This window comes from Poeciliopsis prolifica, unplaced genomic scaffold, assembly GCF_027474105.1.
Source record: "Poeciliopsis prolifica strain line A6 unplaced genomic scaffold, Auburn_PproV2 SCAFFOLD010, whole genome shotgun sequence".
Lineage (NCBI taxonomy): Eukaryota > Metazoa > Chordata > Actinopteri > Cyprinodontiformes > Poeciliidae > Poeciliopsis > Poeciliopsis prolifica.
The window spans coordinates 10,674,784-10,698,445 of NW_026562385.1; the positions used below are offsets into that span (position 1 = coordinate 10,674,784).

Sequence of the window (23,662 nt, forward strand, 5' to 3'; positions counted from 1 at the left end):
GTGCGGTCCTGTGATGCTCCAGAGCAGTATTTTTTTTTCCCACCCCCGGGGAGCTTTGCAGCGTGGCGGGGAAGTGCGTTGTTGTACAGCGACATCATGACCTAAGAGAGGGGTTTCGTATGAGTCGTGTCTGTGGAATTAGGTGCAAACTCTGCAATCACACGATATAACACACCTCAAAGACGAAGAAACGGAACAACCGTAGCGCGAGCTCCTTCACACACACACAACAAAAGTTCCTAAAAACATTATTCTCTTTTCCTCCAGCTCAGAGCAGCAGCACTCAGTCTCCACCAGTTCTCCTACTCTTCACTTTAATATTTTCGTCCCTTTTATTTATGACTATTTCAGTTAATCCATCAACCATCACTTCTCCTTTTGATCCCGGCGGGAGGCGTCACACCAATCTCTCTCCTCTTCTCTCACCGACAAGCCATTTTTATTTTTATTTTAGCACTTCCCCCTCTTGCTGCGCTGCTGGAACTTCCTCAGCCGGCGGCCCCACAGGTCCTTCCAGGGGATGAGCAGGCTGCCTTTGTCGGCGACCACGCCGCTCTGTCCGGGCGCGTCGTCGTCCGAGCCCAGGAGCAGGTACTTCCTCCCGGGCTTGATCTTGGGACACTTGCAGGCCACGTCCTTGGCGCGCACCCACAGCAGCTGGTCCCCGCGGCGGATGCGGTGGCCGCCTTGCTTGTAGACGGAAATGATGTTGACGGTGAACTTCCACCACTCGCCTGCCTTGTCGCCTTTGAGGACGTGAACCTGGACGGCTGGGGAAGAAGAAGAAGAAAAGCAGAGGGTCAGCTATCTGTGTGAAAGATGAGTTAAAGGGAAGTAGGTCAGTTAGTCTGGTTTCACTTTGGCAAACTTAACATGTAGATGAGTGTTTTGGTTCAGTTAAAAAAAAAAGTAAACAATAACAAGCAACATGTCTATAGAGATTTGTGCTTTGCTCACTGCAGACTAAGAACAGAAATGTTACTTGCGTTTTACAAACTGCAGACATTTTTATTTTTTTGTCAATTTTTTTCAAGTTTATTTGTTATTTTCAAAATAGCACATCACACATTCAATAAGATTCACATAAAATTGTAGCCGAGTGGCTGATTTCAAGTTGCCACGCCACCTTTTTTCCCACAAACATTTAGAGAACATTGTATAAAAAAAGAGCAGCGTGTCACCGGCGCCTCCCTTAAACTCTGACCTCTGACCTTCGCCACAATGCGAACACTCTCACCAATATGCACCAGTTTCCACAGGAAACCCCAACAACAACTTTTCCAATGACGAGCGCTCAGGTCACCAGTGGAGGAGCTGGATTTCTTTAGTTCTTTTGAACATATCTGATGCGTACAACTCCACATCTGCAAGTAATAGAACTTCTGAGTCAATTTATTTTCCCCGTTTGATCCGTCAGGTGTGAAGTTGGACAAAAAAACCCCACCACCACCACCCCCAAAACCTGGTACCTATCTGGGACTCTGCTTGTGGTAGATATTTTCATACCAGGGAACGAGTCGAGCCCAAAGCAGAGTTGCCGATTACCATGTCACAGTGAATGCAACAAGGGGGTTAAACAGCTCGGCAGCGTTGCAGCTAATGTGTGCTTGAAGTGAAGGGCTTTGTTCTAAGAGTTTAGCCAGGAATGTCCAATTATGCCGTGAGTGGATGGTGGTTTTTTTTGTTGTTTTTAAATCAAAAACTGTGGGAATGATTTCACCTGAGCCAAATTGAACACAGTTCACAAAGCAGCAGACTGATTTTATTCAAAATGATTGTATGAATCCAGGGTTTTTCTGATTTTTTTTTCTTTTTTTTTTCTTTTTTACAGTACACTTCAATGTTAAAGCAGGACTGTATGGGTTTTACACCATAACACTATGCACAGTGGAAAACTGAGGGCGTTTTCACGCCTGGGAGTCCAGGAGACTTAATCTTGTTTCGATTGAAAACCAAAATGGCAACATTTGCTATATTTTCAGCTGGTGTGGTCCACTTTCACTCTGCACTGCATCAAACAAACCAAACCCTTTGAGAAGTGTGTTCCCTTCCTCACCTGTGGTAGCGCTGCACCACAAACTACTGAAGGAAACACAAAAACCTTCCTCTTTAAACGAAAATGGAGTTGCATCAGATTTTAGAAAAAGCCCACGAGTCATTTCTCAAGCTAATGCTAGACTCTTGCATTTGTTTTGATTGTATTTACCCAGAATGCCCTGTAATATAGAGCACTTCACAATTAAGTGTCACTTTGTGTTAGGGTGCATTTACAGGACAAGTCTAAATGCACCGTAAACATTACATTTATATGATACATAAGGAACATCATTTAATACGAATAAAACTTCTTCACAATTTCACCTTTTTTTTTTTGACTGTACTGTGAAAAGAAGTGTTTCGTTCTTTTGACAGTACAGTGTGAAAGTGAACCGCAGCAGCTAAAAATGCAACAAACGTTGCAAATTTGGCGTCCAAGTCTACAGGACCATCAGATGTTAACACCCTGAGAGACCGTCAATCACCCCAAAACAAATTCATCGGATCTGCAACTGTAATGTAACCAAATGGGAAAAATGCTTCAAGGGTGATAAAGGCAATACAAAACTAAGGTTACACGTCTTTTCTTTTTTTCCAAAAGAAGGTTTTCCTTTTCATAGTCAGTCTTCATCAGTCAACCCCTGTCAATACCAGAAAATGAATTGAGGTGTTCAAGTGTGCGTCCCTCAATGCGCGGCGTGAGCAAATTGCACACAAATTCAGGAGAAAGAAGGCCTGTTGGGCCGAGGAGAGTGAACTCTCACAGCCCTGCCATTCACTGCAGCCCTCTCCTTCACCCTGACACATAAAGGGTGTGAGTGAGGGTGGAGGGGGTGGTTGATGGGGTAGAAGCCTGGGGGCCACTATTTGTCTTCGCAGCTTGAGGGGGGAAAAAAAAGGTCCGGGGGAGAATCGGGATGTGTTTCCGACCTCATGAGCTGTCCGGGGTTTTGCTCCCAGAGCTCCATCCAACTCCACAGCGTGAGAATCCAGCGAGGGGACGGGGATCGCCGATGGATTCGGTTGGAGGAGACCCTGTTGCGGCGCAGGGGGCCCAGGCTCCCTGTCAGTGTCTTGCCTCTCTTGCTTTCACTCTCAAGTGTGTTTTCAGACCTCAGGGTGTATTGAAGTGCACACAAACCCCCCTCAGGCACGCACACACACGCACACACACACACACACACACATACACCTTGTGCCACTTGGTTTAAGTTAAATAGACACCAGTTAGAAAATGGAAGCGGCGTTGTCGAGGAGAGGAAGTGCAGGATGATCTCGAGTTCCAACAATGGCCGCTGACCCGAGTCTCCCTTCCAGCCAGACTTCCCACAGAGTTGATCTTCTTTGAGTGTGCTGCTGCTGCTGTTGCTGCTTTTGACACGGGTGGTGGTGTGGTGGTGGGGAGGAGAGGCTAATGAAATTAGAGCTCGCCTAATTAGCGCGCAGAAGCTGGTTATCAGCTGAGTGAATGATCGCGGATCCTCCACCCTTGGGTGACTGTGGAGAGATGGCCGGGCAGATCTTTTGATTCATTGTCCTCTGTCCGGCAGTAGGGAGAAAGAAGGAGGGGTACACGTGTGTGTATGTGTGCAGAGGAAGAGTCGTCGGGCGAGAATATAATCCCTTTGTGTCTGCCGTCTCCGTAGCTACGGCGCTGATGAAAAACAAAAATTGAACAAACAAAACATATTTCTCTTTCTCCGAGGGTGGCAATCCGTCACTGTCTGCTTAATTTACCACCTGTTTGTGCCCCGAGGAATGCTCTGCACCGGCAAAGCCCACAACTGTGTTTAAACAGAGGGCCCCTTCCCGTGACCCCTGGGGGGCCTGCATCAGCACTCACACGCGGGGGGTTTCCCTCCCCGAGGAAGAATAGAGAGGAGACTCTGAAGCTCCACAAAAGCGAGGCGACAAGCCTGAGAAATGAATTAGACCGTGGCAAAGGGAGCACACGCTGAGCGCCGACGTCGGGCTCGCCGCCTCGACTCGGGTGTAGAATCATCTGCTTCCAGAACCTTGAGAGGAGTCCAACGGCAACACGCACGCCTTGCCTGAAACGGGCCTGAGTGATTTATAAGCGCGCTGCTGCTCCCAGCGCTGACGACTGAGATTCAAGTCAATGGAAATATGAAGAATGACTGCATATGGCTTCGTCTCCAAACGCTGCAAATGGACTGAATTAGCGCAGACTCAGCTGCGAGGGGGGGACTGAAATACATTTGGCCGGCGTTCATCTGGATGATATAAAAAGAAAGCAAATCTGCCTCCCTGCTGAACCGACGCAGTTTTGCTGATAATGATTTTGAAGTTCAGAAATATCTACACAAGCAGGAATTGGGTGATTACTAAACTGTACGTCTTCCCCTAAAGCTGTTGAAAAATGCAACTGACAAAATTCTCTCACTTCAATTTGAACTTTGATTGGGCCATTCTTGCATAGCTATTTTGATCGAGAGGAGTGGCCAGCTCCTGCAGACGGGCACCAGTAACTTGCACGTTTCAGATTTTCTCTTGACTAAACACACCTGAATCACATGAATGGCTCATTATGACGCCTCTATAGAACCAAATGACTTACTGAGGAGGCAATTCAGCAATTAGCTCAGCAATGTCAGAGCAGAAAAACATCACTTTAGGTAGAGTTGGTGACTCTAGGTCAACTGTTCCCTCACAGGAGGTCACCTGTTGGGGATTGGACTTTACCAACCCTGATTGGTCTGCCCGTTTAGCGACAGCCATCAACGCTATTTGAGGGACTTGAGTTGAATCTTATGTTGCCAGACAGAGTTACTGCTGTATTCTCTATGAGGCACAAATCTGGAACTGAATCAGAAAACTGCAAAACAGCTGAAACACAGAGTTCCTTTGAACCGTAACTAAAACCCCCCGTTTACAGCTGCTTTCGATCCATAATCACCGGAAGATCAACCAACATATTTGATGTGCCTTGGTGGTTTTGATGACGGCACTCGACAAAATGTAATGTTTGTTACTGGTGACTGTTTGATGCTTCAGTTACATCTCAAAGCACCTTGAGACGCCTTGTTGCTGAAATCTGCTACATGAATAAATTTGATTGTCTGAGATTTGACGTATGTAAAACTCCTGAAAGTTTTCCCAAATTGCACAAGTAGACCAAGTTCTCTAAAGCATCCTGGTGAACGTATCACTTGCTTCTTCAGTCTTTTGGAATATCTGCCATAAGATTAACCCAATTGGTTCCCTGCAGTCATAAGAAGCAATAAATTACAATCTCTTTGCAGGCCTAAAATGCATATTCAGTCACTATCAACCAACAAATCATTGGGCATGAGCATTATCATTTTATTTGCACATATGTTAGTTGATGAGCATTAAAGCTAACTTGACTAATATTAATTGTCTTGTATAAAGTTAAAGGGGAATCAACCATATATATTTTCTCCTTTTGCACATTTAGAGTTCAAATAAATGTAGACATTAAAAGGCTTCCCTGTGGAAACCTTACAGTATTTTTGTTCTTTCTTCGTCCTGCAAGATAGAAAAAACATTTTTTGTTGAAAACTATATTAATTAGAAACAATGCTAGACATCACTGATGTTAAAATTCTGGAAGTGCATTGCTGAATGCACTAAATGTTTTTATATTAATATTGGACATAACTGGACAGATTTCAGTGTGTTGTGGGTCCTTCATGCAATTCAAGTCAGCCCTTGAACATTTCCATTCAAGTCTTCCCAGAAGTCCCCAGAGTATTATCGCAAGAGATAAGACCTGGAAATACGTCAAGGAAAACATCTCTCAGATGCAATCAGATTGAGCGAATCGGCACAGAAAATGAGCAATTACCAATGTCGGAGCGTTGGCTAGCGTTTGTGTGTCTTGAAAAGCTCGGTTTTCGCTGTCCGTGTCTTCCACTTAAGATAGGATTTCTGAAAACACAACCATGCTCAAGGGCAGACCTCTCAACAGCCCACATCAGAGACTTCAAACTATGTCGGGCTAATCAGCAAAAGCCAACATGGACCAGTTATGTTTTCAGTAAATCATCAATGGAGACACGAAGACGAAGGTTTGAGGCACGGATTGAACGTTATTGGGCAGGGAATAATTGAGGCGTTTGACCTCATGAGTCCGGACTTTCGTATGCGAAGCCCACATTCCTGTCTGCTGGACTCACTCACCAAAGTCTTTCTTGCAGTACTTCTTCATAGTGATCTTCATTTTTCCCTTGGAGGCTTTACAGTAGGACTCGCAATCTGCCAATGAGAAAAAGGAAAAAAAGAAGAGGTACATGTTAGTGATGTTTATCCAGCTGTTTATTAAATGCTTTGGATGATGTTTGAAACTTTGCCCCAATTAAATCCATCCAGATGCAATACTTCGTTAGCAAGAATAAGAAAACATTTAAGCAATATCTTAGTAAAATAAGCCAGTCACGTTATTGCACGATTCCAATTGGTTGATCATTATCTGACCACTTGGCGACACCGATGGAGTAGCAGCATTTCACTCCCAGATGTTAATTTTGTCCTTCAATTTGAAAATAAAATATAAACTAAAATGACATGACCTAATGGAAAAGTAAAGTACTTGGTTGTGTTGCGGTGGAACACTGTGAATTCCACCTTATTAATCCCAGCATGCACAAACTATTCGGAATGGGAGCGGAACAGAAAAACAGCTTGCATACTTAAATGATGTGGTGGGACGTGATGTTCCAGAAAATAATTATTTCCCAACATTTAGTCCTTTCAGTTTTCAATTATTCTTAAAATTGAAACTATGCTTTTCAAAATCTATGCTCAGTGTTGAACAACAGCGGAAAAACTTTGTCGATATTCCACTAGTGTAAAACAAATTCCACAATTTTACAATCACAGTATTTCCATTAAATAAAAAATTTGAAATCACACATGAATATATTTGTTCACAGGATAAGTTGTTAAAAAATATGTTGCGCCATGACCACACAACTACTTCCTGTAGTCTTTTTTTGTGGTTTCCGCCAGTAGCAACATCCTGTTGTTGATCATGTGACTTGTGTGATGCGTAGAAAGTGTTGCTGTTGCAGTTTTACAAAATGAACCAATTTTGACATGCCCAAAAACACCATCCTGGTGCCAAAACGTTTATCTAAAAAAAGAAAGAGCTTATTTTTCAAATTGACGTGTTTCCATTCAGTGAATTTACTTTTGAAATGGATAAATTTAAACGTAGATACGGTTGTTGGTTTAGCAACAGTGACAATGCTAAAACACATGCTGACTTGAGCCACTTGCACTTAGAAATCACTTGCATTCATTGTCTTTGTAATTGTCTCTTTTCTTCTGCTGCGCACTCAAATTACTGGCAAAAAATAAATAAAAAATTTCTAAGAGGCTGAGGCTTCTATGGTGCTTTAGTAAAGGGACATTGTTAGCAAGCCAAGCGAGGAAATTGCTAGGACTTCTGTAAGGTCAGAAGTTATCTTTCAGAGTTTCTCAATGAAGTAAGACGGGGCTCGTCTTAAGAGAAATGTAAAAAAACAAAACAAAACAAAACAAAAAACAGTTTGTGTTGTCCCCACAAAATTGAACAATCAAGAACAGAATACAAACAAAGTTTTTTCTGAAATGCTTCAAGTTACTTTAACAGAAAAAAATATGAGTAGGGTTTTGGACAATTTCATCTTTAGTCTTCTAGGACCATATATGGTTGAAACATAGGAAAAAAAACATTTATCCATCGGCCCCTGAATGCAGCATGGGCAGCATGTCGCCAGGACGTTATGCTTGCTCTCTGGCTAGCGGATGTAGTTGTATTGTACTCATTTGTAGTGAATTTATAATTATTTTTTCTTTCCTTTTCCTTACCTTCCTCTTATTCTGGCTGGTCAGACTGGACTGGCAAATATGTCAAACACAGAGGGAGCACAATTTTGTCAGAAAATTGACATTATTTATGTAATTGTGTCTTTATTTCTGCTTTGCTGTGGATGGGGAAAGATGGAAAAGCTATGGGAACGCGTTAAAATGCTTGAAAATGACAGTCAAAGAAACAAAATAAAAGCTTCAAACCGTTGGTACAACAAGGTGTCAAGCTGAAAACCCATAAAGCTCAAACAATTAGCTCACACCAACTTGACTGGATGAAGTAAAGCTGACAGCAAATGAGAAAAGGCAAACTTTTCTCAAGACAACAAATCGCAGAGTTTCTACATCATCTCGTGAAACGATCTGGTTACACCCTTAGCGCTGAGTGTCCCACTACTTTTGTTCCCAGACACTCAAGGATGCCTTTGGAGAAAGAGTGTGAAACAGATTAAAGCTTACACACATCCTCCCGTGTCTGTCAGCACGCTCCTGCTCCACGCCTCCATGTTTCCCATTCCGGCCCCGCGCTCTCGTCAGTGTCCTGCTGTTTATTGTGCAGGTTACCCCAAGGTCACCCCCTCGTAAAAGAAGGTCACTCAGGGCGGGGCGGAGGGAAGTGGGGGGTGGTGAACCCCGTCAGAAATTAGAACCCTTTAAAGGCAAAAGCTAGTAGAGAAGTAAAGCCCAGTGATACGGTGGGTAGCAAAAAGCCTTAGGCATTTTTTGGGGGTGCGGGTGGGAAAGCTGGGTAGGGCAGTTTGAAGAGAGAAAGAAGGAGTTTGGGGGAATGGGGGGGCAGTACAGAGAGAGAGAGGGGCTGGGGGGACCTTTCAGCTCGCCTGAATATGGACAAACTTCATTATTTCTTCCAGCTCTCTGTCCAGTCTTTCCCTTTCTTTCCCATTATGCTCTGTGTGAATGAGGTTGCCTAGGTAATGATAGAGCAAGAAAAAAACGCCCTCTCACAAAAAAAAAAAAAAAAAAAAACGGGGAGAAAAAAGTGGCAAGATGAGGATCGAATTCATGTATGAGGAGTGAAGTCGGAGAATGCCCGGCTCCTTTCTGGGGAGAAAATGAGAAAAGAGGAAATCCCAAAGTAAATGAAAATTGGGGAGTTCATATCGACCACGATTGATTTCCATGCAAATGAAGCGACAAGGGCAAAAGGAGGGGTGCTCTTTATCTAAGGGGGAGGGGGGCCTTCATCATGCTTTTGATAGCTGACGTTACCCATTAGCCCTGCGGCGCGCTAGCCGGCGCGTCCCATTGCGCCTGCGGCTCTCATTAAGGTCCGATCTCCCGCCGCGAGGACAAACGCCCCCTTTGTGCACCCACGTTCATTCCAGCGGGGGTCCCCCCGGAGACCGGCGCTCCTCCTAATTTGGAGGGTGGTGTTCGTCTTTGGAGACGCCTGACAAGAAATCCAAACTCTCTCAGCGGGTCTCTAAAGCCGGGGGGGGGAAGCGAAGGATAGCGACAAAGCTCGGTGAAGTCAGCGGCGCCTCATTTGGTGAGGAGGGTTTGGGGAGGGTCTGATCGATGACTAGAGGTGACTCGGGTTGTTCAAACAAACCCAGATCAGGCTCTCCTGCTCTTTAAAAAAAAAAAAGAAATAAACTTTTAAAAGGTGAACGAATCATATTATGCTGGCAGTCCGACATGGAGACTCTTGTTGGAGGGTGGGGGGAAACATGAACAATGAGGTCCAGCAGGGCTTCTCTTCTGGCACGGCAAGCCTTGATAGAAATACAAACTGGTGCAAATGAAGCATGTAATCAGATTAGAGCTGAAGCTCTGGGGAGGCTGCTGGGCAGGCTGGGAATACAGGCGACAAGGCCGCAAGGAGAGCTGGCAAAATATCTGGAGTTTACATCAGCGGCGGTCTGATCTCACCGAGTTCGGCTCATGTCAGTGCCTGCGCTTGAAATACGCTAACGTACCATTATACACCCCAAAGAAACAGCTCGCCTGAGTTGTTATTTCATAAAATCGCTCCCAAAAAACTACACTGGGTTTGGCAAATATACAAATTAAAGCTCAGTTGGAGTGCTGCAGAGGTCAAAAATGTTCTGGTCGCTCACCTGATGGCTCCTCGTAGTTGCTGTAAGTCGATGTTGGAGATGCAACAGGGATTTCTGTAGGACAGAGATGAAAATTACACATTTTCGTAGCAATCAAAAAAACTGTTAGGTTTTTTAAAAAAAGATTTAAAAGCATAATTTCACCGAAGAGCACTTAAAAAAAAACTTAAATAAATTCCTTTTCAGTGCTTTGCAAAAGTATACACACCTATAATTACTACAAATTCAAATGAATTCTTTTGGGTGTTGTAAAGTCTAAAGATTTAGAAATACAAATTGTGGTGCATGTTCCGAAAATCAAAACAAAACAAGCAAACATTCAACCTAGCATTATGCTGCCACCACCATGTTTCTCCTCTGGGATTCAGTTGAACATATCAAAATTAAATCACACACTTTTTACTTTTTAGGTGGCTTCTGAAGGCTTCTGTCTGTCCAAGAAAAACGTAAAGTAGGGTTGAATGCAAAAGCACGCCACACTTTTCAGAATATATATATATTTTTTAAAAAGGAACATAATTTTTTCAAATGCGTTGTGTGCCAAATGTTCCTTACACCGCGTAAAATTACTCGTATGACTGCTCGCTCGCTGTCTGAGATGAAATCTGACAAAATGTTTTCTGCTAAAGAACAGTCAGTATTTTATGAATCAGCAATACAAATTTTTCTGCATAATTTCATATCATTTCCTTTAAATCAAACTCAAAAATATACACATATTACATCTATAAATAAGCTAGGGAAGCTAACATGACGAGCGAAAGCTTTTTAAACTTCTCCTATGATGTTAGATATTTGAATAAGTGCGTGTACAATCAACTTTGTGTTGCTCTGTCAAACAAAATTCCAATAAAATATGTCTTAAAGTTTATGGTCATAAGATAAAATGTGAAAAAGTGTAGAAAAGAAGCATGAACCCATTTGCGAGTTTTCCTCTCTCTCTCGCTCTCTCTTTTTATTGCATCTCTGCTGTAGGGTTTTCCATAAATGTTCCCCTCTCTCTGCACTGATTGTGCAGGTCTTGTTAAATTCATAGCTGGCAGAAAGTCTGATATCGGTAAAAAGTTTTACAACATACCATTAAAAAGGAAAAGACATTATCTATAAAAGAAAGTAGATATACACGAGAAACCAAATACATTCACAGTCTTCGGGAACCCTAAACCCCCCCGTCTGGTTGTCTACTTTACGTAGTGTGTGGTTACCACACTACGTCCAGTCATGTCCACCTGAGCGACACGGGGACACAATAGCCGGCGCGTCCTCCTTGACATCGCTGTTATCTGTTGGTGGCAGCCAGCTACAGCAGGTACTAGCGCCGTATCTCTGCTCTGCGTGGCGTTTATTGCAGAAGGTCTGGAATCTGCAGGCTGCAGATACGGCCAATGAACACATCGGCCGCCGTTCCTTCCCTCGGAGCGGCTGAGGAGATTTATTGCGAGGGGGCACCGTTAGCGGGCGCTGAAGACAAACACGGCCGTGTCACACGAGTCCTAACGATATGTTTGTCCAGGCTGCTGGTTTAAAAGGCTGAATATCTCTTGGAGAAAAAAAAAAGATAATAATAATAATAATGGCGCTAGGATACGACGACAATGCGTAGTTGTGGTTTGGTGGACGATAAGCATGTGAGAATTTCCTAATTTTAATTGGCTTCAGAATTTATAGCTTTTATATACATGGAGTGTTTTTTTTCCCCTCCATTTTACCTCGGTGTGTTTTATTGGGATTTTATGTGATAGTCCAACACAAAACAATGCAGAAATATGAAGCGGAAGGAAAAGGAAGAAAAAAAAATTTGATTTAAAAAATCTAATTTCTTCTGTATTCTTGCAATAGTATTCACACCTCACTACACTCCCTTAAATGAAACACTTTGTCATATCACCTTTAACATGTTTTAATGCTTCACATTAAAAAACTGGAAATTTTGTCCATTCTTCTTTGCAACATAACTCAACAAAACCAGACTGGATGGGGAGAAGCTGTGAAAACTAATCTTTTTTTTTCTTCTTCTTTATTTATTTTAATCTATTTATTTTTGAAAGAGTCCTCTCTCATTGCACAGCGGTCAGAAGCCAAAGAGATTTACTTTCACAAGCGTAGCATTACAGCTTTGTTTTTTAACTTTCTCCACGACTTTGTCCCTGAACTGTCCTCTGTGTCTCGATGTCCCCCCCCCATACTCCATTTGATCATTTTGGGATTTCTGAAGTCATTTGATTCCACAGGAAGTAAAGGAGGCAAAATAAAAACGTGTGCCTTGTTGGGACAATTTTATTTATACTTACCCTTTATACTTTATAGTTATGCTGCGTTTGTTTTGTTGACCTGTTTTATCAAATTTTTTCCTGGTCAGTATGTGACTGCTTACTTATGCACGGCGCAATGGGGGAGCGGCTCTGCTGGTAACCCTTGGCGCAGCGGTTGCAGGTGATCCCCGTCACGCCGTCCTTGCAGGGACACTGGCCTGTTGTCTGGTTGCACGTTTTCCCCGCCGCTCCGACCGGATGACAGTCGCACGCTGCGGTGCAGGGGAGAAAACAAGAACAAAAATACAAACATTTATCTGTGAATGAACAGAAGCAAGCTTTTATTTCAATCGGAGCAATTAAAGGTTTGTAGGAAATCGTTGACGCTAGCCGGGTTTTCCTTTCAGACATTCCAAAAGTGGGGGAATGGGCCTTCCACCAGCGTAAAACCTCAGTCCAATTAGCCCGCTCTCCTCCACCCATCATGACCGTAGGATTCTTCATCATCCCCGGCTCCTTAAGGCCCACAGAGGAGTAAATAACTCAATAAATTATAGGGCTTCCACTTTCACCGCTAACTGCGTCTGGGCGTGTGTCCGATCGCCAGCGTGTGAGCAGTCCTCCGTGATCAGACAGGCTGTCTGCTTTCTCGGATCAACTTTCCAATGTGAGGCATTTTTTGGTGGGGGTGGTGGGCTTTTTTTTTTATTTTGGCGGCAAACACGCCGGCTGAATAACGTTTCCCATTAATAGACGAGTGGAACGCACTTCAAAGTCTGTTTGGGCTGTTAGCTGGGAGGATCGCACATTAAATGTGAGAAATTTGTTGTCGGGTTTGCGTGTGTGTGCGTGTGCGTGCCGGACTTCATGCCAAAGTTTTACCATAAAGCCCGTGTTTGAAGTCGAAGCCCAGCCTCGCTATTAGTCCCGCATGTATTATAAGTACCAGCCGAGTCATCTCGAAGAACGGGGCTTGAAGTGGTCCGGCTGATGCTGGAGGTGCTTGGAGCTGGAACGTCTCCATCAGCGTCATAAGGTTTCGTTGAAATCTCTCTGTGGGAACATCACACCGCTCGGCCCGTCTGTCGGGACTTGAATTCCAAGAGTTTCTGACAGAGGTTGACGTGTTTTAGATGCCGGGTTTATTTTTGTTTCATTGAGGGCGTTGTTTATTAGGGACGGAGATATTTATTTTTCTTTTAAGAGAATAAAGTCACAATCTTATGAGGAGAAAATCTTAATATTAGAGGAATAAAGACACAATACTGCCAGAAAAAAGTCATACAATTACATATAAAAGTAAGGGGTTTCAGTTTTATTAAAGAAAAACAAAAAACTGTACTTTTTATTATTTGTTGTTTAGGAGTTCTCATAAAATTGCTTCTGCAGTCTACTAATATTACAACTTTGTTCATAGTATTATGACTTTATTCTTCTGTCATTACAAGTCATAATGTTATGACTTTTCTTTTCATAATATTATAACTTTAATCTTGTAACTTAATTTTTTCATTGCCCTGGTACTCTGTCATGTTTATTGAGTTATGAGGAAAAATTTTAACTGCACAGCAAAGATTTGAATGAAAAAAATGTGTTCTTCTCATCTCTTTGTTTTAACTAATATATGTGCATAACTCTTATTTTAATATTATATTGCCATTTCTAAAGTGGTCACTCACTTTTTGTTTTTTTTATTTTTTTAAATGTTTTTCTACTGGTTTTAAGTTCAGCCATTTTCAGTCGTCGTTCGTTCAGGTTTTAAAGGCGACTCTTAGAGAGATGTTAGCGGTAGATGATGCGTCTCTGTCCCGTGTTTACTGGGTTCTTGTTCTAATCCTTACACACACCACTATTACATGCTGTTTGTTTCCCACCCTATGTGTCCCGATTGCAGCAGTTCAGCGGCAAGTGAGTGAAAAAGGAGCCAAAGTCAACACAGAGATTCAGGAACGGCCTCGCAGGACGTTAGATGAGAATCGTTTTTAGCAGAATGCGAGAGTTTCTGGCTCCTTGGATGTAAAAAATAAAGCAATTGGATGTGGTTTAGGCTTTTACAAGCAGGCAATCATTTTAATGATCTGTTTTTACTGAAAGTCTCGCCTTTTTTTTTACGACGGACTAAATACAAACTGAGTATGATGTTCTTTTGAAGAGCTATAATATATATATATACTATAAACATTATGAAGTGAAAACAAAAAAATTTGTTTTTCACATTTCCTTCCTCTTTTCTGTTCGCTAAACACTGAAAAGAGTTATTGAACTCTTCGCAATTGAACTGAGAGTATCGCTGAAAATTAGTCTTGCTACAGACACTCAAGTGGATTTGATCCTGGACTTTGACTGGACCATTATAACATATGAACATTTTGAATATGCTTCACCTCAGTCTCACTCTGTGTTTATTCGACTTCCCATCAACCCTCACCAGCATTCTCGTCTCTACCGAAGCATGACGCTGTCGTCGCCATGTTTCATTTCATACTACATTTCAACTTAGCATCCAGCCCAAAAAGTTCAATTATTTGACTATTTACACTGACATTAAATTGCATATTGGGATTTGTTATTCAAAAATAACTTATTGATCGCAAAGGAAAATTACATAAATTGTTCAGGGGTAACAGAGTAAAGAGGGGTGGTCACATATGGACGCCGTACTTTTCAGATTTTTCTTTGGAAATCATCAACTATGTTTTGTTAGTTTATTATACAATATAAAAAAAACATTTAAAACAAAAATACACTAAATGGATGTGAAAAGCTTATGTCTATTAAATATTGGAGTTTCTCCATTGTTGGCATTTTTTTAAACACTTTCTTGCTTATTTCACCATAAACTTAGTTCTTTGTTTTCTACGTCTGTCACTGAAGTAAAAATGTTGATCAGTCTATACTCAGCTGCTTATTTACTTGTGTTTAGATTCTACTGTCTTAGCTTATTCTCTGTATCCAGTTCTTTAAGATTTATGTTCCCCAGTGTGTTTACTCCTCCCTTGCTCTTCTCGTGCCATATCTCTTGCTCTCTCTTGCTCTTCCTCAGCCCGCCTGCCTGGTCTCCCCTTCAGCTGCGCCCTGTTTCCAAACAGTCACTTGTCTTTTTATCTACTAATCAAGACGCCTCCTATATAATATCCTCATGTTCTATTATTCACACCTTCTAATTACATACTTATATAATAATAATAATCATATATATATATATATATATATATATATATATATATATATATATATATATATATATATATATATATATATATAGCTTGAATTATGACAGGATATATGCATAATGGAAATTTTTAGAGTGCAGCCATCTTTTACCATACTATACCAAATTTATTTAAGAAGCACTTTAAATACCCACATGACCAAATTGCTGTAATTTTTTTAATATGTACTTGCCTAAAGTTTTTTTGGCAAATGAATTTCTTATAAATGTTTTAAGGCCTTTTTCCCTTAAACAACTTTTGAAAAAAAGTTTGTGATTTTTTTTTTTTTTTCCCCCCAAAAATTACTTTTGGCATTATTTTAGGAAGATTATGATATAAAATAGTAAAAATAATAAAATATTTCCCTTCAAACAAAAGTGATAATAGCAGCAATGGTGATCTGTTGTTTTGGAGGAAAAAGAAGGATCCATTTCTAAAATTAGAGCCCAGAAACGAAGAGTGGTGAAACGTCTGCAACATTTGGACCCCACTTGGAGGCAGCTGCTTAGTTCAGTTTTCCCTTACTGTGTCATGGCATGTAAAAGTACGTCAGGAAAATTCACAACACTAACAAAGCTTTTATATGTCAAAACACACTTTTTTACGAGAAGTTGCCCAGGTATTTCAGAATTTCTGATGCAACAACAATTTCTTTTAAATTTTTTGGCATTTTTTTCTTTTTTGGTTAAAAAAAAAAGTCAAACGTCTTGATTTTGAAGCTCCGACGGAGGGCTTGGAGAACCGAACGGTTGCCGAGGGCTTTGGGGACTGCAGTGCAATGAACCGTGCACCACCCTCGTCTCTGTGGACTCACCCGAGGCTTAACTGCCAAATTTATGGACGGAAAAGGTTGGGGGAAGAAAAAGGGGGGAACCAAAGTGGTGGGAGGTAAGCAATGTGATTCTCCAAGAGCCATGTTTACACTGCTCTTGATGAGGAGCGAAGCTGTTAATCTGGGAAATAATGCATGGAGCCGTTCAACGCTATCCACTTTTCTTTTTTGACTCAAAGGTTAAGACTGCTGAGAGGTGAGGTGTTGAGGGGGGAAGTAGGTAGTTGGGCGAGGAAGGAAAGCAGGTTTCCTCCTGGCTTCGTTGGCGCCGCTCTCTAACTCCTGTCCAACAACAGCAGAGCGAGACGGGCGGCTGATTCGAACAATAAATATGGCGGTTTTTAAACTGATGTCGCGACAGCTCGTTTTTGTCACCTGAGAAGAAAGGCAGCAATCAGACTGTTTGGATTTGATCCCAGAGCAATGAGTCCTGGCGGGTGGGCAGGCGGGCGGGCAGGGAGGTGTGCGGGGGTAAGGCATGTTCGGGTTACCGTTCCAGCTGTTTGGGAAAAGGTTTCGCAGAGATGTATGGGTATCGCAGTATCATCAAGCAAAAGGGGGAAACTTGTGTTAAACTAACCTGCTTCTAGCTCCAACCCCTCCAAATGGAACCACTCCCAAGTATAACTTAGGGAAATGTTTAGGCTGGAAGTCAGGCTGTCATGTGTTACGCTAAGTGCAGACTATCTGTCAGGCTTGTGTTCACTATAACTACACCAAGTTCTTCTATGAACTGTAAGTGATGTAAAAAGATATGAACACTTCTTAGTGGGCAGAAAAAAGGGCTAACTGTTGTGGCATGCGGCTGAAAATCAATCCTGCTGTTCCACCCAACAGAAGATAGGGGCGCCAGAGGATAGACATCAACAGTTTAATTTAGCTTGAAAGTTAGCGCAGCTTGATGGTTAGTGCTGCTTAAGGTGACAAACATGGATATGAATAAAGCAGCTATTTTTTCTCAATTTTATGAGTTACACGATAAGACTGAAGATGTATTTCATTATGATAACTTAAGGGATGGGTTTATCACCATTATCTTTGTTCATCTTATCCTTAAATCAACCCCGGTTAACTATTTTAAACAAGAATATGAACTAAAAACATGTTTCTTTGAAGAGACTTAAAATAATTACTCAAACTAGCTACAGGAGTTTTTATAGAGAGTCTGAAACATTAGCAGATTTTAGCTAAGGTTGTTAATCCATGAGAAAACTGTATTTTATCTTTGTTTTCAGCTATACATACACATGCACAAGCAGTTAGCGCACTGCTAAGATATTTTACTGATAAGATTCCAGCCAGAGTGGCAGCAGTGTGTTTGCACGAGGTCCTTCTTTACTCCCAGAGGTCCTTCCACACAGAAGGAGCTCAGCTTTTGTCTCCCCCATTTTAATTCCTGCCAGCCTGGTCTCAAACCTAGCGAGTGCGCTCACATCTGTGTGTGTGTGTGTGTGTGTGTGTGTCTTTTTTCTTTTCTTTCCCCGTACACGCGTATGTGTACTCGCCGAGTGAACAGAGGAGAATGCCGATTACCTGTTTGCTATGCTTGTCTTGTGAGGCGTTCATGGAGGACCTCAAGTAGTAAATTTTGGAATTGCATGGGTCAGTTTGCTGAAGATCGCCTTAGTCGGCTTTTTCCAAAGGAATTCGATTATTACCGGAACCATGTCAGCAGCTTGTTCTTCTTCTTTCTCTTTTTTTTTAATAAAGTATCAGCTTGTCTGTCGAACTATACATATAACAGCCCTTATAAAAAGTATTCACTAACTTGGATCTTTTACCCTTTCACTGCTTTTACAAATGAATCATGATCAACATAGTTTGACAAAAAAAAAGGGAAAAGATTAAAGAAGTCATGTAATGTCAAAGTGAAAACTGAATTAAACAAAAATAATGACAAATTAAAAAAATTAACACACATTACTGCATATATATTCTGCAGTCATGGTCGCAAATCTAGATGTGAACAGTTCTTTCCAAGTCTTGCCATAAACCAGTGCTTCTCAAATAGTGGGGCGGGCCCCCTTTGGGGGGCGCGGTGCGATACCTGGGGGGGCGCGTGTGATCCTGGGGAACAGGCTTTTTTTTGGCCGTACTAGTATAAAGTGTAATTGCGCACAGTAGGCGGCAGTGGCGCTCTCATTGTTACTTCTGTCACGTTTGCGACAGTGCAACATTTTATGACTTACAAGACAACAGGTTTGCCTTGGTTAGCAATGTTAAGTCAACAAAAAGCTCCGACTGCGTTCTGTCTCTGGCCTCCGTTATTCAACAACCCCCAACATGAAAAAGTTTTTAACAGGGATGAAAAGAAAAGCGGAGAGATACAAAGATAATGAGACAACAGAAAGTCAACCGAAAGCTAAGAAGAGGAAATACGATGAAGCGTATTTAGCGCTTGGCTTCACTGTGACTACAGTTGGAGAAGAGGAAAGACCGCTGTGTTTGCTGTGTCTAAAAATGCTCGCAGCGGACAGCATGAAGCCAAATAAATTAGCGCGTCACTTAAATACACATCCCAATCACGGCGATAAGCCGCTAGAGTTTTTTCAGCGAAAAAAATGTTAATAAGGAAAAAATTTTATGCAGAGATGGATAGTCACGGTGGGGAGTGGGGGGCGCGAATAGTTTTCTTGCTAGGGGGGGCGTAACGGAAAATAATTGAGAAGCACTGCCATAAACGCTGTTGGATTGAGGTCTGTGATGTACTGGTCCACTCTACAACATCCACCTTGTCAACTTCAGTACAGCTCAGGGTTTTTCTATTCCGATGCAGGACATCTAAAACGCTGCCCTGTGTGTTTTAGATGTGTTTTGGTTGCACAACAGCGGATTCAAATAGCTGCATGACCTCCTCTGCATGCCATCAAGTGCTGCAGAAGCCTGTTAATCATCCACTTATTCAAGTCAGGTGTGTGGACGAATGGGGAACACGTAAAACATGCCGGGCATTGGTCCCTGAGGACCCCCAGGAATTGAGAAACACAGCTGTGGCTGTCTCTTCAGCGTTGTCATGGCAACCTGGTGACCCCTCCATCATGTACCTTCTCTCCTATTGTCATGACGACCTGATCCAGGTAGACTTAAACACAAGGCCATATTCCTTCTATTTCTGGATGACGGATTGAACTGAACTCCATGGGATGTTCAGTGCTTCAGAGATTGTTTTGTATCCATCTCCTGACTTGTACTTTCCAATAACCTTTTCTCTGGTTTACGTTCAGTATTTTTTTTTTGTCTTTATGCTGCACTGGTAGCAGTGGATACTGATCAGCCTTTGACCTTCTGCAATTGACCTTGCAGACATAGTCTACAATCATATACAATCATATGCTACACTCAGGCAATCTCCATTTTGTGGTGAGACTTCTAGCACCAACTGGTTGGACCTTTGATGAATTAGGTTTGTTACTTTGAATAAGCAGTATTATTTGTTTTCCAGTCACACAGTATCATTTTATAGCACAGTCAAATTACTATGGTACCTTCCGTTGTTATAAAAATGCTGCATATATCAAATATGGTTTAAAAGATAATTTGACTTTATAACTTACGCCTTGAAATTGGGACTCTATCCCCCTTCAGAAAGTCATCACAACATGGCTCCTCTATTCACCGTTTAGCAATGGTTTTACCAGAGTTGCTCTGAGAAGTAGCTCCTTATAATGAGGACTTCCATGGGGTGCTTGCTAATTGCTGCCAGCTTGTCTGAAGGGGCAGAGTGGAGGAGGCGTGGGGACCTCTGTGGAAACTCAGCCCAGCTCCAAGGAGGAGCTTTTTTCACAGCTGAATGGTTGGCATGGAAATTAAATGATTTCTCAAACATTCACGAAAGAATAAAGGCAACATTTCAGGTATGTTTTGATGGGGGAACAACATTATAACATAATACAAGCTAAAAAAAAAAAAAGTCAACTTTACATAACACTTACCCTTTAAAGGTGGTGAATATTTATGCAATCCCTTATTTTATTTTACATATTTTAATTTAATTTTCAATATTTTTGTAGAAATCGGTTTTCATTTTAACATCAAAGATATTTTTGTAAGCTTTTTGTGTCAAATTTTGTTGATCATGAATGATTTGTGAAAGAAATAAAGATGGTAAAACATCATCTTACATTCAGCCTCAACATGCATCTTTTCTGGGTCGTATGGTGTGGAAACAGGCTTCCACATCTGTTTTACAATTTGTGTCTGTATCTTTTTCTGATCCTATCATTCGACTCCGTGTCTTCCTTTCAGCAGTGGCATGCATAGCGTCAGTTACCTTTGCAGGCTCTGCGGTGAGAGATGGACTTGGTCATGTCCCTGTAGTAGCCCTCCTTGCAGTAGTGACAGTGACGCCCCGCTGTGTTGTGACGACAGTTGAGGCAGACGCCGCCACTCCTGCGGCCGGACAGCTTGTACAACTCCATGTTGAAGCGGCAGCGGCGGGCGTGCAGGTTGCAGTGGCACGCTGGGCAAAAACAAAGGAGATGACAAAGAACTCAATTACCTGACATTTGTGGCACAAAGAGTCTGCATCCACTGCCATGAGCAAGAAAAGAAAAGAAGCATGACATCCCTCTGACACAATGTGGCATGAAAACTGTTGATTTTTCAAAATGTCTATGTACTGCAGATGATATATTCTAGATAAATTTTATTTTGAGCTTTGAAACTGTCAGCAGTGACTTGGCCACCCAACTAAGACCTAACAAAATCATTAAAAATCAAATTTAATCCGAAAATTCCCCAAATATTCTTATCACCATGTCTGTATGTGGAATAACACACAATTGTTTCATGAAAGTTCTACACTCAATTGATTTTGTACACAAAAAAACCCTTCATGGTAGCAATATTAGTGATATTGAGAAATTTGTTAAAAATTTATAATACCTCTGCAAAAACTCTCAGAATATTCACACCTGACTGTTTTTTTGGTCCAAAAACTGTCAAAATATCTCAATCCACCGTAGTCTAAAATGTTTTCAAAATGAAATTCAAAATTAGCCAAATAGCAAATGTTAGCAAAACAGACCCAGGTATCAATGTTAGCGATATTGCTTTTCATAAACTCTGTGATGCTGTGAGAGCTCAGGTGAAACCAGCAGCACACTGTTCTAAAAAAACAAAAAACAAACCATCATCCTCCTGCTACTTCCTGTCGTGTCTTTGTAGTTTTCGCCAGCAGTAACATCCGCCTGTTGATCACGTGACTCATGTAAAGCAGAAAAAAGTTGCAGTTTTGTGAAATGCATCTAATTTTGATTAGATGCATTCACCACGTCATCCTAGCCCCTAAAACTCTTAATCGAAAAGCAAGTTGTTTTTTTTTTTCAAAATTGATGTGTTCTTATTAAGAATTTTTTGTGGGGGAATTTCAATTTGTTTTGGGAAACGCAGCTATTGTGTTCACCCTCGCATTAGACTTTTGCTATGCTTGATACCGTCACACTGTGGCGATTTACAAACTAAAGAAGAGCTGAATTTTGATGTTTTCAAGTTTTACTACACGTAAAACTTGAAAATATCAAAATTCAGCTCTTCTATTAGCTATTTTTTTCATTTGACTTCATCACAAAAACATTCTTAAGAGAAGCCCTCCACCCTCCTTCATAATACCTCGCATTTCGGTAATCTCTCCATCGGTGCATCGGTCTTACTGGCATTACAAAGAGATGAGGGCGATAGGGACGTCACATATGCTGCGTATTTATCTGCTCTCTGAATCACGTAAAATGGGCTAACACCTGCCATTGGAGACCAGGGCTGGCAGGTGGTTGGGATTCAGAAACCCTTTCTCCACATTGGGGGTCCAGACACACATACACACGAACACACACACCGACCACAGAGGTGTTTGGCAGCTGTGATGGGCTTATCTCTCTCACTTCCCTCTCCAAAGCTGATCCAACATGCTCTTTACCAGCTTTGAAAAACTCCCCTCCTGCCCCCTCTCAGTGTTTTGCTGGTTTCTTTTTCCAGATGTTATCTCCACTTAAGAGAAGTGTGAGGAAAAACGCAACAGGGATCTTTTAGTGCTTTTTGTGAGTGGAATGGTGAATTGAATCCACGGCAGGGAAGCCTCAACAAAGAGGTATCTGCTGAAACGATGCTTCAAAATTCAGAGGAATAATTTCCTCTGAATTCTACAGCAGGTGCCAGTATTTCTTAGCACTGATAATGGATGTGGAGTTTTTAACAAGCAGAAAAACTTAAGAGACGAATCTTTTCTTTCAAATCAGCATTTTCTCACCACCTACTAACTTATCAAAAGAAGAGTACTTCGCAATTTTAAAATACTTTTTTGCATCCCCCTAGTCACGTGATTAAGGATGTTACTACTGGCAGAAATGACAAAGAAGACAACAGGAAGTGGAAGGAGGATCATGGCATAACAACAAACGTATCCAGGTATGATTTTAATTGTGTTTCTTATTTGATGGGAACACAATAATTGCAAAATTGCAGGGGGGTTCAACATTAGCGGAATACCGACAAAGTTTTGCGCATATTTTTTTTTAATGGAAACGCAGTTATTTTTGATCATTTTGTCACAATTTAATCCCTGGCTGAGGTTGACTCTCATGGCTGATAAGATGCTTTTTCTGAAGCCAGATGGTTACACTGGATTTTATTAAGGAGTTTATGAGTGAAAGCAGCCCAATACATGTCCATGCTACACTTTTCATATTTTTATTTGTAAAGAATTTGGAAAATTGTGTACAATTTTCCATCTGTATTACATTGTGTTGGCCTGTCACAAAGAATTACGATAAACCCCTTTGAGTACATTCTTAACATGGGGCATACACTTCATTTGGAATGGAGGATGATCTAAAATGAGGTTTTGTTGAGTTTTGTGAGCCTACAGTGAAATGTAGCCGTGGAACAGCTGTGTGCTGGGATTGGACATCCACACACGCAAGGTGCCTTGTCTGGATGTGAGTCTATTTGCTTTCAAGAGCCCACTTAGAGCTACGCTGCTCCAATCTATTTGTGTTCAAGTGCCATTTTATCAGGCATCGTACAGCGAGATACAGTCATTCCACCGCCTGCTGGATTCAAGTGTTCACTGGGTCTTGTACCAGAGAATGTGGTTTGGGAACGATTGTAGATGATGAACAATGATGAAGATTGTTTTTTTTTGGGCGCCTTCGAAGGAGACTTGAATTAGCAGTGATCTGGAAGGAAAACAACACTTCTCCCGGAGAATGAGAAGGACTCAATAGCAGCTTGGTTGGTTTTTATCCAGGTCCATTTACTCCCTAACAGCATCTTATCGCATTCAGTCACCCATATCGGGATCAAATGACGTTTTCCCAATCAAACAGGGTTTGTGTCTCATCTTGGATGAGATTGGAGTGACATACTTTAGTTGGTTTTAGAGATCAAGCGAAACAAATGCAGAAATTTTATTCACTG

At 41.6% G+C, this 23,662-nt stretch overlaps 1 protein-coding gene across 4 annotated transcripts in view; it reads right to left on the minus strand.

Moving 5' to 3' along the window:
- Positions 1–297: 297 nt before the first annotated feature.
- ntn1b (netrin 1b) overlaps positions 298–23,662 on the minus strand; it is a 55,772-nt gene continuing 32,407 nt past the window's right edge. For all 4 annotated transcript variants that reach the window (XM_055035485.1, XM_055035486.1, XM_055035483.1 and 1 more), the window contains 5 exons: positions 20,520–20,708; positions 12,328–12,477; positions 9,954–10,007; positions 6,202–6,276; positions 298–770 (listed from right to left, as the gene is read on the minus strand). In XM_055035485.1, coding sequence (XP_054891460.1) covers positions 451–770; positions 6,202–6,276; positions 9,954–10,007; positions 12,328–12,477; positions 20,520–20,708 — 788 coding nt within the window. In that variant the 3' untranslated portion in view covers positions 298–450. The remainder of the gene's footprint in view (positions 771–6,201; positions 6,277–9,953; positions 10,008–12,327; positions 12,478–20,519; positions 20,709–23,662) is intronic.